At 37.5% G+C, this 18,206-nt stretch overlaps 1 protein-coding gene across 2 annotated transcripts in view; it reads right to left on the bottom strand.

Annotated features, from left to right (window-relative positions):
- LOC145455724 (intermembrane lipid transfer protein VPS13D-like) overlaps positions 1-18,206 on the bottom strand; it is a 69,682-nt gene that overhangs the window by 34,440 nt on the left and 17,036 nt on the right. Inside the window, exons 26-53 of one of the 2 annotated variants that reach the window (XM_080333699.1) lie at positions 17,973-18,115; positions 17,707-17,812; positions 15,760-15,898; positions 15,380-15,562; positions 14,251-14,391; positions 14,076-14,187; positions 13,043-13,184; positions 12,352-12,440; positions 12,167-12,280; positions 11,460-11,593; positions 11,183-11,397; positions 10,325-10,446; positions 9,639-9,767; positions 9,390-9,514; positions 9,190-9,335; positions 8,644-8,770; positions 8,071-8,212; positions 7,607-7,760; positions 7,247-7,350; positions 6,976-7,097; positions 6,036-6,126; positions 5,778-5,975; positions 5,036-5,154; positions 4,720-4,849; positions 3,835-3,947; positions 2,570-2,765; positions 871-1,080; positions 21-163 (exon numbers count right to left, since the gene is read on the bottom strand). In XM_080333699.1, coding sequence (XP_080189825.1) covers positions 21-163; positions 871-1,080; positions 2,570-2,765; positions 3,835-3,947; positions 4,720-4,849; positions 5,036-5,154; positions 5,778-5,975; positions 6,036-6,126; positions 6,976-7,097; positions 7,247-7,350; positions 7,607-7,760; positions 8,071-8,212; positions 8,644-8,770; positions 9,190-9,335; positions 9,390-9,514; positions 9,639-9,767; positions 10,325-10,446; positions 11,183-11,397; positions 11,460-11,593; positions 12,167-12,280; positions 12,352-12,440; positions 13,043-13,184; positions 14,076-14,187; positions 14,251-14,391; positions 15,380-15,562; positions 15,760-15,898; positions 17,707-17,812; positions 17,973-18,115 — 3,889 coding nt within the window. The remainder of the gene's footprint in view (positions 1-20; positions 164-870; positions 1,081-2,569; positions 2,766-3,834; positions 3,948-4,719; positions 4,850-5,035; positions 5,155-5,777; positions 5,976-6,035; positions 6,127-6,975; positions 7,098-7,246; positions 7,351-7,606; positions 7,761-8,070; positions 8,213-8,643; positions 8,771-9,189; positions 9,336-9,389; positions 9,515-9,638; positions 9,768-10,324; positions 10,447-11,182; positions 11,398-11,459; positions 11,594-12,166; positions 12,281-12,351; positions 12,441-13,042; positions 13,185-14,075; positions 14,188-14,250; positions 14,392-15,379; positions 15,563-15,759; positions 15,899-17,706; positions 17,813-17,972; positions 18,116-18,206) is intronic. The other variant, XM_080333700.1, reaches the window with a different exon arrangement.

The following is an 18,206-nucleotide window of genomic DNA, read 5'->3' as shown; positions in this document are numbered from 1 at the left end:
GAAGTTCATCAGAAACATACTTGTCCAACAGCCATGGATGTGACCTGACTTCGTCCGCGGTAAGGTCTTTTTGGACGAGGGGCACAATTTCAAAGTTGACCCTGATCGGGTCCACGATCGACAATTCGGTCTCGTTTTCAATATCAAGCTGGCACGAAAATACCTGGAAATAAAAATGCACAATAGTTGAAGAGCAAACAATATTTATTCAATATATACATGAACAAAAAGAAATTGTACAAAAAGAAATTTTTCTTGCGTATTCCAGGGATTCACTGATTACATTGTAAAGTTGCTTAAAAAGCGCAGCACACCAAATTGGCTAAATTCCAACCAATAAATGTCAAGATATAGTAGTTTGAATATTTTGAATTTATTATAGAAAAATTTAAAAAATAATTTCCAAATGTTACTGTCAACTCCACGAAATTGATACGCTGTCTAAAAGAACGATACTTACCAATTTTTGCTCACTTTAAACCGGTAGAAGCGAAGGTATTGCAGTTGAAATTTTGGATTCGCAATAATAGCCTGGACGGTGCGTAATCCCAGAATTATTCATGAAAAACTCAAATAACTTCGCTTCTATGGGCTGGAATTGCGTCAAATTCGTTTAGCATTGTCTTTGTAGACAGCTCAACAATTTCACGGGGTTGACAGTAAAATTTGAAATCCTTTTTCAAAATTTTTTGGTAATAAATTTAAAATTTTTAAACTCCAGTGCGTTCACATCTACCGGTTGGAATCGAGCCAAATTTGGTGTGCAGCGTTTTTTAGGACAACATAACAATACAATCAGTGAATTCCTGGAATCCGGAAAAAAGAACCTTATTGACCGCCCATCTACGACACAATAGAATCTCAACTCACTTCCAGACTTTGTAGCGTGCAGCTGAGTATTTTTCCATCGTTATTTTTATCGTTATGCTTTAGTTTTGGCAGCGATGGATTGAAGTGTAGTACCGACGTCATTCGGAGTATGACAGCGTCAGAGTTAATGGCAGAAGTGGTTTCCACCAGCACAAAATCTGTCCCTGTCACGTTTACCTTGAACCGTTCGTCTCGAACACTGCCAGGGTCCTTGTAAAAGGAAATTAATAATAATAAAATACCAAAAAATAAATTATACATAACATAATAAAAAATAACCATAACAATGTCTCAATTCGTTTCAGGAGGTAGAACAAAGCTATAGCCATACAGTAATGGAGAAAAACACAACTTTTAAAAGAAATAAAAAAATCAAAACGATTATATAATTACCATCTGCGAGTGAATTACAATTCAAGATACGGCGGATTTGTTGTGATTATAACGGGGATAGTTTAGACCAGTGGTTCCCAACCTTTTTCGTCTCGTGCCCCCCTTGGCCGATATTTGAGCCAAAATTTCCCCCCTATGAAAAAGTTGCCAGTGACTAAAAAAATGTGCTTTTAACGCGCAACTATTTGTTGAATGAGCAATTAATGGCCTAACATATTCAGATATGTCGGAACTATGGCGAATGCGGACCGCACTAAACTTTGGTAAAGTACAGTCAAATTTAACCTGTTTTTGTCCAGTCGGGTAGCCGCTGACGAAAAATAAATCACCAAGTCCGCTTGTTATGGACTTGAGTTGAATCGATGAATTTGGTACGGTTTGTTTTTCACGTTAGCTGATATGTTGGCTTAAAAAGTTAAACAATTTCACTAGCGGCCTTGTGCTGAATTCGGGTTGACGTTTTCCTGCTTAGTAGAAATTTGGTCGAGAGGCTGTCCTGGACCCAACGAAATCGTCTCGTGAGCCTCACTTTATCAGGAGGTGTAATATATACGGAATGCATTTAAACATACACCTAGCTTGAAATCCGTCAAAGAAACATACAATTGTAAAGAACTAATTTCTACTTAACAGTTTTATACCGTAAAAATCTGAAAACCTTGTCAACCCAGTGTATCTTCCGATACAATGCCAAAGCCAGATTTTCCCTAAAAAAATTGAGCCAGATTCCCCCCTAAAAATTTCAAAATTCCCCCCAAGGGGGGAATTCTCCCCCGGTTGGGAACCACTGGTTTAGACCAATGAGGTGGTGGTCTGCCAAATATTTTATAATTTTATGTCTCAATCGAAAAATGCGAGAATTTGGACGATCGACTTGGAAATCTTGTAACAAATTGATTAAATGTAGCCTGCATCTCGTTTGAGATATGTTTATATGTGCTGAACAATGGAAGCTAACTAAACCTTTTAAGCGAAATTTGTTAAATTTACAATATTTTAAAAATGAAGAAAATAGTATAATAAAGGCTAGAAAACAGCAAAGTCACAGTTCTTCACAGGAAACCCAACAACTAAACTAAAGTTTTGACTTTTTATCTGGACTTCGTCTTGATGAAACTTCAATAGAACCAAGGCAGCGCCAAATTTCTCGTTACATTGAAATTAGGGATATTTATCGCCATTACACTTTGATTGAATTTTGATTTTCGAAGGTTCACTGGTACACAATTTTTTTCTTCGGAATTCTACGGACGGCCAAGCTAAAAAGTCTGAGAACCACCAATCTACACAGAAAAACGATACATACTTTTTGAATATCCTGGCCCACAACGTACTGTTTGTGCCTCTCGAGCAGATCGGCAGATTTTGAGCGCAGGCCGTCGCAGCGCTGTTGATCTGGGTTGGCTAGAATGAACTTTTGCACGTCTCGGAGCCAGTCGGATATGATGTACACGCGCATATCGACCAGCAGAGCTGTGAAGTGGAAGAAATCCGGGCCCTCCCTGCAAAAGCAAAAATAGTTGTGTGTAAAAACTGTCTACACATCATATTTGCGTCACAATTCCGCAGGCTTGCAAAACTAGATGCTGACAATCTAATTCTAATGAGATTGGTGGTTTTCCGGAAAACGCTAGAGGGGAACTGTATCGTGTAAAACGAGAAAATCTTGCCGTACAGACATTTGCCATTTTCGTGTTTATGAGCATCAACTTCGAGTTAATATGAACTGAACTTAATTCAATTTCCAAGTTTTAGCGAATTCAGTAATTCTAATTCAAATCTAATTTCGAAAACCTGTGTAGCTACAATTCTAATCTTATTCGGAAAAAGATGTGTACCTTTCCTTCTGATTGAATTTGGAATAAAACTGTGCAGCTAACAGAGCTTACTTTAATTTCCAAGTTTTAGCAAATTCAGTAATTCTAATTCAAATAGAATCTAGAAAAACCTGTGTAGCTGTAATTCTAACTCTAATTCTAACCTAGGTGAAAAAGGAGTAGCTATAATTTTAATTCTAAATCTAATTTGGATAAAAACTGTAGCTATAATTTTTATTCTAAAAGATTATGGAAAAACTGTGTAGCTACTAGCTATCATTCTAATTTTACACTAATTTGGAATCAAACTGTGTAGCTATAATTATTACACAAATCTTATTTGGAAAAAGATGTGCAGCTACAATTCTAATTCTAAAATAAGTAGGTTGAAACGGAGTAGCTATAATTTTAATTGTGATAGAATTTGCAAAAACTGGGTCGCTATCATTCTAATTTTCAACTAATTTGGAATAAAACTGTGTAGCTATAATTTTAATTCGAATCGAATTTGGAAAAACTGTGTAGCTATCGTTCCAATTCTGATCTAACTTGGAACATCTGAAAATTTTCTATTTGTAGAACTCTGCAATCCCGCATACATGCCATGATGGATTCAAGCATATATGACAGGTATAGTCAGAAAACTGGTAAATTTTTAGCTTTAAATTACTGAATTCTCGAAAACTCAGATATTGAATTAGATTCCGAATTTGTTGGAAATACAACACATCACAAATTAAATTGGAATCGTCACCTCAGCTGCAATTCAAATTGTAAGCGGCAATCTTCTCCCAAACTTTTCGATGATCCAGGTTTTGAGAGGTGTAACGGGCCCAGAACGGTGGTGAATACATTTCTCTTCGCTCCCTAAAATAAGGCAGAAATCGGTAGCAGGATAAGAGAAAAATGCAAGGTCACAATAAGATTGGAAAAGCAGATTCGTCCGAGGGGTCGCCAAATAGGTAGAAGCAAACTTATTTATGTTCAAAATTTAGGATTTCAAATCATAGTAGTTACTGTAGGTAAATCTATAATACATAATGAAAGAATTTGCCACCGTAAATACTACTTTTTCAAATCTAAAATTCTGTACCCTAATAACTTCGTTTTTACTGGTTGAAATTGAGCCAAATTTTCAGTGCATCGTTTTTTCAGACAACCTATCAATTTCAATGGGTAGCCAACAAAATTTGAAAAATTTCATATTCATTTTGAATGATTAATCCAAAAATTTTTCTTATATAGCAATGCTTCCTTCTGTGGGTTGGAATTGAGACAAAATTGGCGTGCAGCATTTTTAGGCAACCTAACAATTTTATAATGTAGCCAGTAATATTTGAAATAAAACATATTTTATTGAACAGCCCTACTGTACATATTCGCATGAATAGCAATAGCAATATCATAGTTTGCAATATCATAGTTCGCAATATCTTGCCTAACTGCTGTGATGTGGCACAGTTTACTCGAGTTTAAAGCTTAACTATCAGTAACATGAACTGTAATGAAAGTTGAACACGCAAAATAACAAATGAACTCGACATTGCATCTAATCTTACTAAATTGAAACTGAAAGATATTCAAAGAATGTCATTCAAACTCAGGGCTTTGCGAATACCGGGAAACGCACCAAAATTACCTGCGCGTTACTTTCACTTTTATTTTCTGAACGCATGTCGCTTGCAACGAATGTTTCGCAGGACAAGTTCACCGTTTTAGTCTGATCGGAGAACGATCGGTAGCTCAGCCGCGATTTCACGTAGTCAAGCCTGCGTAAAATGGGTTTCCGAATTACGAAATGAAAGAAAAACTGGCCATAGTTTGAAGACAAACAACACCGCCAACAATTCAGCAACAGAAATTCCTACATGACTTCTAGTTTTACTTTAGTGCCAAAATAACTAAATTCGTAAAGCCCATCATGTTCAACACTCAAACCCATAACAAAATCTTACCGAGCCAAAGAATCATCTTCGCAGCCAGATGTACCGTGCGCACGCAACAGCTCGACGCTGACATTTAGAAGATGCAGGTCTATGCTCATACCGGTATAGACATCCCCAGACAACACAGTCTAAACAGAAAAATGATGTGTCAATCTCAAAATAGCAACAGTAACTAGATAGGGTCTAATGTAGGCTACATTACATCTTTTTTCCTGATTCCGTGGATTCACTGATTATATTGTTAGGTTGCCTAAAAAACGCCGCACACCAAATTTAGCTCGAATCCAACTAGTAGATGTGAACGCACAGGAGTTTGAAAATTTTGAATTTATTAAAAATTTTTTTTAAATGATTAGAATTTACTGTCAACCATAAGAAATTGTTGACTTGTCTGAAAGAACGATGCTTAACAATTTCTTGCTCACTTCGAATCGGTAGAAGCGAAGTTATTGCAGTTGAAAATATTAGATCAGAGAAAATAGCCTGGACAGTGGGTAATGCCAGAATTATGAATACAAAACCCAAATCACTTCGTCTCTACGGGCTGGAATTGCGTCAAATTTGTTTTGCATCGATTTTTAAGAACACTCGACAATTTCAAAATTTAAAAAAAATAAATAATTGAAGTATGTGTGCAGCGCTTTTCAGGCAACCAAACCATTTAATCAATGATTCCTCGGAATCTGGGAAAAACGACATTTTTGAACAACCCTAAATTGCACAATAGACCAACTCAATAATATCTTCTTACTTGAATGGAAGCGGGCTGCATAAACGCCGTGGGCTGCGGAAATTCCGGGATAGGCTCCCCCAAATTATGATCCAGGATACCCCTGACCAGCCAATACTGTTGAAGGTCCAACGTGCAATACACCGACGACAAATTTCCGCTGACGGAGGTATCAGGTACGATACGGACTGCGGTTTCTTTCTCTAGATTACGCTCGATCTAAAAGCAGACGTCAAGAATTAAAATTTTAATAACAAGTTAAAAATTATAGAATCATACCTGCAAGCTCAATTTGCATTTCTCTTTTAATAATGGTTTTGGGTTTTTTCGAATTGAATACGAAGAAAACACAATATTGCCCGCAGAGTGCCTGTGAAAACATGAGATTTTGTTCAATTTCTCATCCGATATCACGGACGACATGAGATTTTGTTCAATTTCTCATCCGATATCACGGACGGTTTCAAGTATTCAGCGCTGCTAGTCAAGTAGAAGTAGCAATATACAAGACACGACAAAACTACTTCATGCGGAAGTAGAAAATTAACGTTTGAAAAGTAGTTGAGGATGTGATTTAAAATAAGTAGATTTGACATAGTGGCTCACCGGGTTGTGCAAAAATAACTTTTTTTTCGGATTCCGGGGAGTTACTGGTAAATTTGGGCCGCCCCCCCCAAAAAAAACACGCTGCACACCAAATGTGGATCGATTCCAAATGGTAGATGTGAATGCAGAAGGGTTGACAAATTTTCAAGTTATTATAAAAAAAAATTTAAATTTTTTTCAAATTTTACTGCCAACCCCATTAAATTGTTGAGTTGTTCACAAAACGATGTAAAACAAATTTGACTAATTTCCACTCAATAGAAGCGAAGTTATTTGATTTTTTCATTCACAATTCTGGGATTACCCACCGTCCAAGGCTATTATTACAAATCCAAAATTTTCAACTGCAATCACTTCGCTTCTATGGGTCGAAATTGAACTTTTTTATAATAATTTCAAATATTCAAACTCATATGTCTTCACATCTACCAGTTGGAATCTAGCCGAATTTGGTCTGCAGCGTTTTTTTAGACAACCCAACAATATTCAATCAGTGAATCCCAGGAATTCGGAAAAAATAAGTTATTTTCATTGGACTCGCCTCAATAATCCGACATCACTCAAGCTATATAAAGCATATGTATCGAATTTAAAGTAAAAATTTCACACTCACTGGAAAGTGTCTGATAACATGGTTTCCTTCCGTTCTGCCGTGTACAGATCCATTTGATCTAGGTCAGCGTGAAGCACGTCCAGCAAACATTGACGTTTCCCGCTTCTTTTAGGCGAATCCGGCTATTAAAATCGTGAAACTTTACAAAATCTCAGCGTTTGAGGCAGCACAAAAATTTTCCATAAATTCCCATTACTATTTTGAACATTCAAAAATCGCACAAAATCCTACAAATTTTCAATGCCGCATCAAATTTCAGGTCCGTATTTACCGGCAAGTCTGGATTTATCTTCGTCGATAACTGATGATCTTCGTCCATGGCCAGAGTCCCCATTGCCCCGTTCCACATAAACGAATTCTTTACTTTCAAATTTCCTGTAAGATTCAGGGTAAGGTTGTTAAAAAACAACTCGATTTTCCGGATTCCTGTGATTCGCTGATTAAAGAGAGCAAAATGACAGTAATCTAATTCTAACGTAATTTGCGAAATGTTCCTTTTCTCTAATTCCAATTCTAAACTCATTTTTGAAATGATTTTATCCTCTAATTTCGATTTTAATCTTAATTTGGAGAATCTGAAAATTCCATCCGACTCCAAATCAGGCCTATGTAAAACTGCACGCATTATTACCCAAGTCGACTACAATCAGCCTGTCCGAATGGCTGCTTTCCGGGATAAGAACGATCGGAGATTCAGCTTGGATATCCAGTAAAATCCTGGACTGTCTCCTAGATTGACTCTGCACAGTCTGGCCCACTGAAGCCGCACGCATCCTACCAAGCACCTGGCAAACATCGATTTACAATCACGATTTTATCGCAGCAAACAAGATCTTCGTATTGCATATTGCGTTCGAAGCTTTCCGGCTGACTCCCATCGTGATACAGTGAATGCAATAAACCAAATTCGAAATATATAAAGAATTTTGCCTACGTAATAACAGGGTTGTAACCAAGTCACAAGATTCCGAGTCACAATCAATCTTACTTTTATCTGAGTCATCGTGTTTTGACTCGAGTCTGAGTCCAAGTCATTATGGTCACTGTTCAGTTTTCAGTTCAATCTGTTTTCTATTAAGATTCACACAAACGTACCTCTTGCAATTGCTGAAAATGCAGTAAATACGCCACAAGTTCTTGATGAAATCGATGGGTGTGGACATAGTTGAAGGCGGACATTTGCAGTATCACTCGAATATCGAACTCTCTCGTTAGGTGTTCGTCGTATTCATCATACCTGGAATGTACCAGTAATTACCAAATGCGAAAGGAAATTCATATTTGTGCGCCAGGATCATAACACATATACCAATATACCATTACTCTTGGTTCTTCTCTTACGACTTACATCACTGGTTCTCAACCACTACAATTTTATATCTAAGAGCTTCTTGGAGGTACAGAACTTCAATATACAATCGAATAGTATATTCATATTGAAATGAACCCAAATATTTTCGGCAGACACTCGTCAGGGGTAATCGTCAGCGACTAGTAGAGAATTGGAAAGAACATTGGATATCAACAATCGTATCAAGAAGTCTCTCCGGCTTGAAATTTCGTATTTCGACATCTGGCATACTGGGAAAGGTGTAATGTTTTTAAAATATCATGCTTTTGGACCAACAGTCAAGAAAATAGTAAATACTCAATTTCACTATCACTTACTTTTTAATATCGAAAGCCAACGCTTTGGCACCGCTGAACACAAATCTCTCTCGATATCTCGATCCGTTCGGACTCAAGTCACAAACAGACAGGCTTCCGAGCTGTCCGCAAACTCCCAACACGCCGTCTGTACAGTAACATCGTGGATAGCGTTTGACCAAAATTGAATAGTATAGGGTTGTTCAGAATGAACTTTTCTACAAATTTCACTGGTGACCCATGATTTGCAGCGTTTTCTCAAGCAATATCACAATTTAATGTTTTTTTTAATGAAATTTGGAAATAATTTTTTATAATATAGTGAATTTAACATTTTCGATTCTAATAACTTCGCTTCTACGGGTCGGAATTCAGTCAAATTGGATACGGAGAGTTTTTAAGCAACCCTAACAATTTCATGGGGTCTTTAGAGAAATTTGAAAATAATTTTTTTCATCAAATCCAAAATTTTTGACTCAATAATTCTTGCAACGCAAAAATTTCATGGGGTCCACAGCGAAAACTCTCTTTCTACACAACCCCAGTGTACTGACTCCAGTTACTAACCTCTGATTTGAACGTGGGTTTCAAAATTCGAAATATTCGCCTTCACAAATTCGTACTCTTCCTTGTTGAATATCAACGAGAAACTTCGCACTTTGAAATCGATTTCAGAATTGATGAAATCGTCCGGCTGATTTTCGTAGTAAGAGCTGGAAAATAATTAAAATAAATATACCATAATTTTTCATGAAAATTGATGATACCTGACGGCTAGGCGTCTTTCTTGATTGTACTCCTTCTCTGTCTGCGGGTCGACTTGGTAAACTTTCTTGGGGGCCGTACCGATGCCGAAGAAATCCAGGAGTATAACCCACGTCGTTGGGTTGATCTGATGATATTAAAAAACTACAATGACAAAAACACTTTTTGAGGTACTGAACTTCAAAATATATAATATAATATTAAATTGTATACTGTCAATAATGAAAATAAATCTGTAAAAATTGACTCACCTTGCAGTCTAGAGAGTTGAAATCAATGTCGATTCTTCTGTTAGTTCTGTCGTAAATGTCGGTGTACGCGGCAGAGTTGCCGTCGACCAGAAACACTCGGATACGCACCAAAGTTTCGGATTCCGCAACCTGAGATTACAAATATTCTTATAGTGTGCTATGAAATGAATTTTGGAGTGTAGATAGTACCGCAAAACTAGTTACATGACGACAGTTTCATACTATGACACACGGAACCCTCGTAATGTTCGAGATTAATAATCACTGGCGCATATGGCATAACCTTAAATGTGTTGGTAGAGTACAGTGAAAAAGAAACTAAAAATTACGAAAGTGGCTGTGATATACGGCTGTAAATAACAAATGAAATACTTCTATCGTGAGTTTGAGTTCTTGCATTCTCTAGTGGCCGTGCAATTTCACTAAACGCGCCAGAAACAGCTAATTTTGCGATATCTAGACGACCGCTTTATACTGGAAAGTTATAATAGAAAGTCATTTCCGTCTTAATAACGAACGTTAAGAAAGTTACAAGCAAATTCCTGATTTTGTTGAAGAAGCGGCTGCAATATCAAAAGTATATAATGATTGATCTGATTACTGTGAAACATACCACATCAACTAGAAATACGTCTAAATATCAGTAATTTTCCCTGTCAGAATCAATCAGTCTCAGTTTGTCTTACGTTATCCGGAAGAAATGACGGAGAAGATGGCGGTGTGAACGCCTTATCTGAAGAGGTATGCGACGACTTGTGAATTCTCTGATTTTGGTGACCGTGAGTGGAGCTTGAAACTCCAAAAGCACCTGAAATGCGAAAATCAGATCATCAACTCGGCATGCAATATAGGATAAAAGAAACTATTTGTGTATTTCAGAAAATTAGCTTTCGGGGGAATAAGAGAACTTGTTCGAAAACTGATTAAATATTATATCGTATATTTCGTTGTAGAATTCACTCCAGATCTTATCGCTAAAGAGTCACAATATTCCGAATATTTGACCATGGTCATAATGGTGATCAATACTGTCAATAATGAGGAAATTCTACCTTTTCAAAGCACTCAAGACGGATTTTGCCTGGTCAAAATACTTACTCAAGCAATCATGATTGCAGTGACTCAAGTCGGGAATTTTTAGAGACTCGACTTGACTCGAGTCATTTTTTTCAATATATGGAAAATGACAGGACTCGAGTCAATTTAAGTATCGACTCGACTTGTACCAAGTCCAAGTCATATGACTCGAGACTCGGACAGCCCACGACAAGCATTTCATTATGGCTTCGAAGGATGATAATATCACCATATGATTGGTATTTTATCTATCAGTATTGGTAGTTGAAAAATGGGCTAAAATCTGAGAAGAGTGATGAAAATTCCATATTATAAATGAGTGGCGTTCTTGACTTGAACTCAAAACTCGACAGTGAACACAATGACTTGGACTCGGACTCGAGTCTCAACACTGTGACTCGGTGCCGAATTGAAAATGACTCGACTTGACTCTGGTCATGCAGTACATGTCTCAGACTCCACATTACCTGATGCCAATTGCGGCCTGAAATCCACTTTTTTCTTCTCCCCAGTCAGAAATTCATTTCTAGTCGGGGCATTGTGGGCCGGCAGTGATGTGGACATGGTGACAGAGTCCTCGGGTGATTCCATCACAAAAACCGGGCACGACGACGACAGATACTCCATTTTTTCAAAATTCTTTTGACCGTGCGCGCCAGATGATATAGAAGACACGATAAACCTAAAACATATGTAATGTCACGCTTTCGAAAACAGTAATTTTACGACAATCCGGCCACACACCTGTGCGGAGAATTTTCATCTTGAAACAAGTCTTCAATATACAGAGACCCGAGAGTGAGATCCAACGCAGTGGAAGAGCGGTTCTCCTTTTCAAACTTGGCAGAAAATCCTTCGAGCGTCACCTTCACAACACCCTAAACATGGAATAACATAATATCTATGTCGCATAGGGCTGTTCAAAAATAACCTGTTTTTTCAAAGTTCACTGGCTACTTGATAAAATTGTTGAAAAAACGCCGCACACCAATTTTGGCTCCATTCCGACCAGTGGAAGCGGAGTTGTTGCAGTAGAAATTTTTGGATTTGAAAAAATTAGTATTTACGGTGGCCAGTTCTTGATTATTTATTATAATACAGGCCGCCGTAAATACAATTTTATTCAAATTCAAAGTTTTCAACTGCAATAACTTCACTTCCGCAGGTTGGAATTGAGCCAAATTTTATATACATCGTTTTTCCAGACAACCCAACAATTTCATGGGGTAGACATAAAAATTTGAAAAGTTTTTTATATAATAGATCCGAAATTTTCTTCTCTTATAAATAGCAATGCTGCTGCAGGTCATAATTGAACCAAAATTCGTATGCAGCGTTATATTAGTCAACCTAACAATTTTATCAAGTAGCCAGTGAAATTTGAAAAAGTTATTTTTTACAGCCAGAAATTATTGCTTCATCTCGCAAACGTCGACCAAAAACAGCCATACCTTTTCGCCTTCGCTCAAATCCTGAGTCAATTGAATTTCGATTTGCGGAATGACGATGTTGGCAGATATGGGAGTGTATTTCCTCGTGGTTACATTCAGACCTTCGTTACGAGCCTGAAAATCAGACACCTTCGAACTAGCAGATCCAAAGGAACGGCAAAAATAAGCCACAAACATGCGATTACCTTGGCATTCGAGGACGAAATCTCATGCCCTGGTACTTCGAAAAACTTTGTCCCAGAATCCCGCGCCGGGGTAGAATGGTGGGAAATGACTGCAAGAAAATCACGACATGATACATATTGCATTTGAAATTACCCTGCCGAATTTAGGAATCATAAATCGGAATATACGAATGAGCTTAGTTCTGTAATTGCCGGGCTGTAAGCATCAGGTGGAATTCGAGAATGGGAAGGCTATATTTGAGAATATAGAATTGTTTGAACCTGAAGCAAAATTATTGTTCTCAGCGCGCATCTACATACAATCACATCTAGTTCCACATAAGCACATTTACATATGCGGATATAATGTTTGGTGTTGTGTTGTGTTGCGTTGTTGGTGTTGTGTTTCTATAGGATTCGGTTGGATCAAACAGATTGGATTAGAGTGAGAAGTATAGCTACAATGTTTTTTCAATTTAGATTGTAATTAGAATTACTGAATTTGCAAAAACTTGGAAATGGAACTCAATTTCGAATTAGAAAGAAATACTGCAAAAATTCTGCAGCATTTTCAGTAAAATCAGAATTTAAATCAGAATTATAAATTGAACATATAAAATTCTCTCAAACTAGACTAGAATTAGTTTAATTAATCTAATTAGGAAACTAGAATTATCTAGTTGACCAACAAATTAAGATACCATGTACTCACTGCTATCAACGTCGGAAGCCGGTATTGTGGAAGTGTCGTGGCTCATTACGGAATCGTCCATGGTCGAATCAAACGCAAGTTCCGGTATGTCGTCAAAATCGATGTTCCCCCCGAAACTGATGTGATCCAGCGTTTTCAACAGCTGCAAAATTTTCCATGATACAAGCATTCTCGCATTACCGGCACTTCTCTCTAATTAGTCTAATTATTTGGGCGATTTTTTTTGACATGTCAAAATAAGTCAAAAATGTTTACAATGTAAAAATTTTTTTGACCCCTGCATTTCGTTTGTATCGTAGATATTGCACTGTCGGTGAACTTCTCATTCGATATCTTACAGCTCGTAGCCAACTTTATAGGCCTACCGTATGAGACAGTACATTGTCTGCTCATTGTGAAATTGTGAATCATAAACGGTCAAATGAAACAAATAGGTGGACATGGTGTTATGGTCAACATACCGCAATATCCTAACTGAAGCAAGACTGCGTGGGCGTTGGTTCTCATACCAAGAAGCGCATGATGAAAAATTGTTATGTAGACATTATTGTCAGAATGTAACAACACGGTTTGTCACCAACAACTGCTGCTGATGAACGTTCTTTCACCATTCTTGGCGAGCTACTTAGTAAGGACAGACACTTTCTACCCGAGAATGTAGGAACGTATCTTTCGTTGAACTACAACAAATTTTAATTAGTTCTATTATAATGCGTGCTGTAACTACTGGAATTCTTCATAAGGCCAGATTTCGTTAAAATAGTTTTTTCATGTAAAAATTTGTCAGTTTTCAAGTCAAAAATGTTTTTTTTCAGGCCAAACTACTTCGTAAGGACAGACAGTTTCGACCAGAAATGAAGATATGTGGTGCGATTTCAACAGTATGTGCGAAAAAACCTAATTTGCATACCTGCGGTCAAAATTTGGTCAAAATCAAGTTTCTTTAAGTCAAAAAATGTCAAAATGTTTTAGGTCAAAATCGCCCTACTAATTATACAACTAGAATTATCTAGTAGCTAAAGTCTCAGTGTACTTGTTCATATGCTTCCTTTGAAAGGCCAACCGTCAACGGGAGCGTCATTTTCACGTCGACAGACATCTTCTTATCATTAATCGGCCCGTCGTCGACAGTGTCGTCCAGTTTTCTGCAAACAAACCACACACCATTAAAACTTCGCTGAAAACACACGATCAACATTGCAACCAACCCGTCCGAATTCTTGACCGGGGTCCTTTGGTCGAGCGGATTTCTGACAGTGTTGTGCCGGTCGAAGGGTTCCTTGATCACAGTCAGACGAATACTGGTGTCGTGTAGGATCTTGTTATCTTCAAAATACTGTTTCTTGGAACTGTAAGGAAATCACATATTATGGTTTGAGTCAGATTTGGGTACGGCACCGAAGTTTGACATGCTAAAATGCAGGGTTGTAACTGAGTCACAAGTCAATCACACTTTTATAGTTTTGACTCGAGTCAAGTCGAATCATTTTAAATTCACCACCGAGTCAAGTCCAAGTCCAAGTTAGCCAGCAGAGGGTCGAGTCCGAGTCATGGTATTGTGACTCGAGTCCAAGTCCGAGTCATTACGTTGACTGCTCAGTTTCGAGTTACAGTTTTGTTAATCCCACTTTTTACAACACGATTTGGCGATATCGAATGGTTCGCATTTATAATATACTAATTATCCTCTATTTCAACAGTTTCTGATGGCATTTTCAAGTACCAGTACCAGTAGATGAAATCCCAATTGTGTGGTTATTTTACTATACTTTAAAATCACAATGAAACGTCGGTCTTGGCCGTCCGAATCTCGAGTCATATGACTTGGTCCGAGTCATGCGCAATGACTCGAGTCAAGTTGAGTCAAAACACAAATTGACTCGATTTGAGTCGAGTCATGCGCAATGACTCGAGTCAAGTTGAGTCAAAACACAAATTGACTCGATTTGAGTCGAATCATTACAACCCTAGTCCAGTGGCTCTGAAACTGAGGGGCGAAGTCGCGGTCAACTGAAAATTTTGGATTTCAAAAAAATAATATTTACAGTGGCAAATTATTTATTATATATCCACCCACCGTAAATACTATGATTTGAAATCCCAAATTTTGAACATCAACAACTACGCTTCTACGGGTTGAAATTGAGCCAAGATTGGTGTACAGCGCATTTTTAGGCAATCTAAAAAGTTTATCAAGTCGCCGGCAAAATTTGAAAAAAGGAAGTTATTTTTGAACAAGTAGTGACATTTTTGAAATTACTTTCTAAAAATCAAAATAATAGGGCAATGAGACAACGCGACTCGGAAAGGTACCTAAAATCTCACAAAAACACTTGCCTCATAGATTCCTTCAACTTTCTGAGTGAAGGCCCGCTGGCCATCTTCCGGATATTCTTGGATTTTGATATCCGCCGCGACTTTTTCACCTTGATTTCCTCCTCGATTTGTCGCTTGCTACAGACGTTCATGTCGACGATCTCGATGCACAAGAAGTCCATCGCGTCTTCCCGATCGTTAATCCTGGCATTTGAAAAGCACGCTTGGGTCATTAAAGGAAAAATGTCCTCAAAATTTATATATATTTCATTTATTATTTATGGCATCAATGATAATTTTTCTCACCGAATAACTCTATATCTGGGATTGATGTATTTCTCAAATAGATACAGAGATTCTATCCTGTCTGGTGCAAGCATGAGGAAATCACACATTCCTACCTGTTGAGTGCGTGGCCATTTTTCACAGTGATTTTTCCCAAGTTGGCGACGAGAAGCTCAAAGCTTCCGTGACACTTTGGCAACGCGATGACGGGCGATTCCATTTCGACGGTGAGCTTGAATATACCCCCGGACTCTTCTGAAATTATAATTTATAATGAAATCGTAACACGAGCCATTTGGGGTATCGGTACATAATTCGTTAAAATCGAGATCAAATTTACGGACAGATTGGTTTCACTGTAGATAACTAACCTTGGTTAGATGTCTAGGTCGATAATAGCTAACCTAAGTTGGATAATTAAGGTAGAAAATTGAACCTAGGTTAGATATTTACGTTCGAAAATGGACAGAACAGATATTTGAGTTAGAAGACCAAACCTAGGTTATAATTCAGGTCAGAAAGTTACCCTAGGATAGATATTTAGGCCAGAAAACAAACGTAGGCTAGATATTTGAGATAGAAACCTAAACCTAGGTTAGATATTTAGGTTGGAAAGTTAACATAGGTAAGATCTTTGGGTTACAAAACTAAACCTAGGTTAGATATTTAGGTTAGAAAGTTAACATAGGTTAGATATTTGGAGGTAGACACCTAATCCTAGGTTAAACAGTTAGGTTAGAAAACTAACATAGGTTAGATATTTGGGATAGAAAACTAAACCTAGGTTAGATATTTAGGTTAGAAAACTAACATATGTTAGATATTTGGAGGTAGACACCTAATCCTAGGTTAAACAGTTAGGTTAGAAAACTAACATAGGTTAGATAGATATCTGGGATAGAAAACTAAACCTAGGTTAGATATTTAGGTTGGAAATTTAACATAGGTAAGATCTTTGGATTACAAAACTAAACCTAGGTTAGATATTTAGGTTAGAAAGTTAACATAGGTTAGATATTTGGAGGTAGACACCTAATCCTAGGTTAAACAGTTAGGTTAGAAAACTCACATAGGTTAGATATTTCGGATAGAAAACTAAACCTAGGTTAGATATTTAGGTTAGAAAACTAACATATGTTAGATATTTGGAGGTAGACACCTAATCCTAGGCTAAACAGTTAGGTTAGAAAACTAACATATGTTAGATATCTGGGATAGAAAACTAAACCTAGGTTAGATATTTAGGTTAAAAAGACAAACCTAGGTTATCTATTTAGGTTAGAAAGTTAACCTAAGATAGATATTTAGGTTAAAAAACTAAACCAAGGTTAGATATTTAGGTCAGAAAACTAACGCAGGTCAGATATTTGGGATAGAAAACTAGACCTCGGTTAGATATTTACAGAATTATAGGCCTACAATTTGTTTTTATCATTATGACATCACACGGACGGAATATTACCTGCATTTCGACTATGATTCTCCGAATTACTGGATGTTTGCTACTGTTGAGTGTCAGTTCAAAAGATTTTAGTGACTAAATTAACATGGTATTGTTTTGTAAAATATATATATATATATAACTCGGAGAAAAGCTACATTCAAAGATAGGAGAATAGTATATTCATATTGAAATGAACCCGAATATTTTCGGCTGACACTCGTCAGGGGTAATCGTCAGCAACTAGTGGAGAATTTGAAAGAACAGCGTATATCAACAATCGTAACACAAAATATGACGTCACCAGCATGAAATGTCGAATACGAGAGCGTTCAATGTACTATTTTTAGATGATACACGAACTCTTTTTGTTGGCACAGCCTTGGCTGGTGTATTTTGATAAAAGTCGACTCCAAGGCACACAAATGAAAGTGTGAGCGACCCTTTCCCAGTATGCGAAATCTGTCGTCTCGATAATTTTTCGCACAGGCAGGATTATCCAACAAGTGTTTGCCAATTGCAGAATTTATGGCCTTTGATTGTTCCGCATCAATCTTGAGCGGGTGAGTTAAGGGTGAGCTTTTCACCGAGCGTGTTCTAATAAAGGAGAGCGGCGACTCACTCATTTTTTCGGACGAAGTGTCCCCATCGACTGCATCTGTAGTTTGGTAGTTACCCAACGCCGCCATGCTCTTGTCTACAATGCTGTATGCCATGTCTTTTACAGCCTGTGTTCAAAACAAACGATTACAATGAAGAAATTGAGTAATATAGTCATATTGAAGTGAAACCGCATATTTTTAGCAGAGACTCATCAGCAACTAGGAGAGAATTCAAAAGAAAAATGTACTTCAACAATCCTATCGCCACCAAAGCATGTCTGCTTACCTGTTGCAAATCGGGGTTCAATTTTGCGTTGACAATGTCACCAGCTTCGTCTGATATCGCAAGAACTTCCGCTATGAGCCGTGGCGTGTGCATGTACAGAACTGACGCCAGACGCAGATTTAAAATAACTTCCTCTTGCGAACCTGCACATTTCAAGAAAATCGTTTCACTATTTGAATATCAAAGAACTATGCCATTTTGACTGTCAGAAGTCTTAACAAACGTACGTTGACA

This window comes from Botryllus schlosseri, chromosome 14 (assembly GCF_051294905.1).
Source record: "Botryllus schlosseri isolate E-star chromosome 14, Bs_hap1, whole genome shotgun sequence".
NCBI lineage: Eukaryota > Metazoa > Chordata > Ascidiacea > Stolidobranchia > Styelidae > Botryllus > Botryllus schlosseri.
The sequence above is the reverse complement of the archived record's forward strand: the minus strand, read 5'-3'. Positions and strand labels throughout refer to the sequence as shown.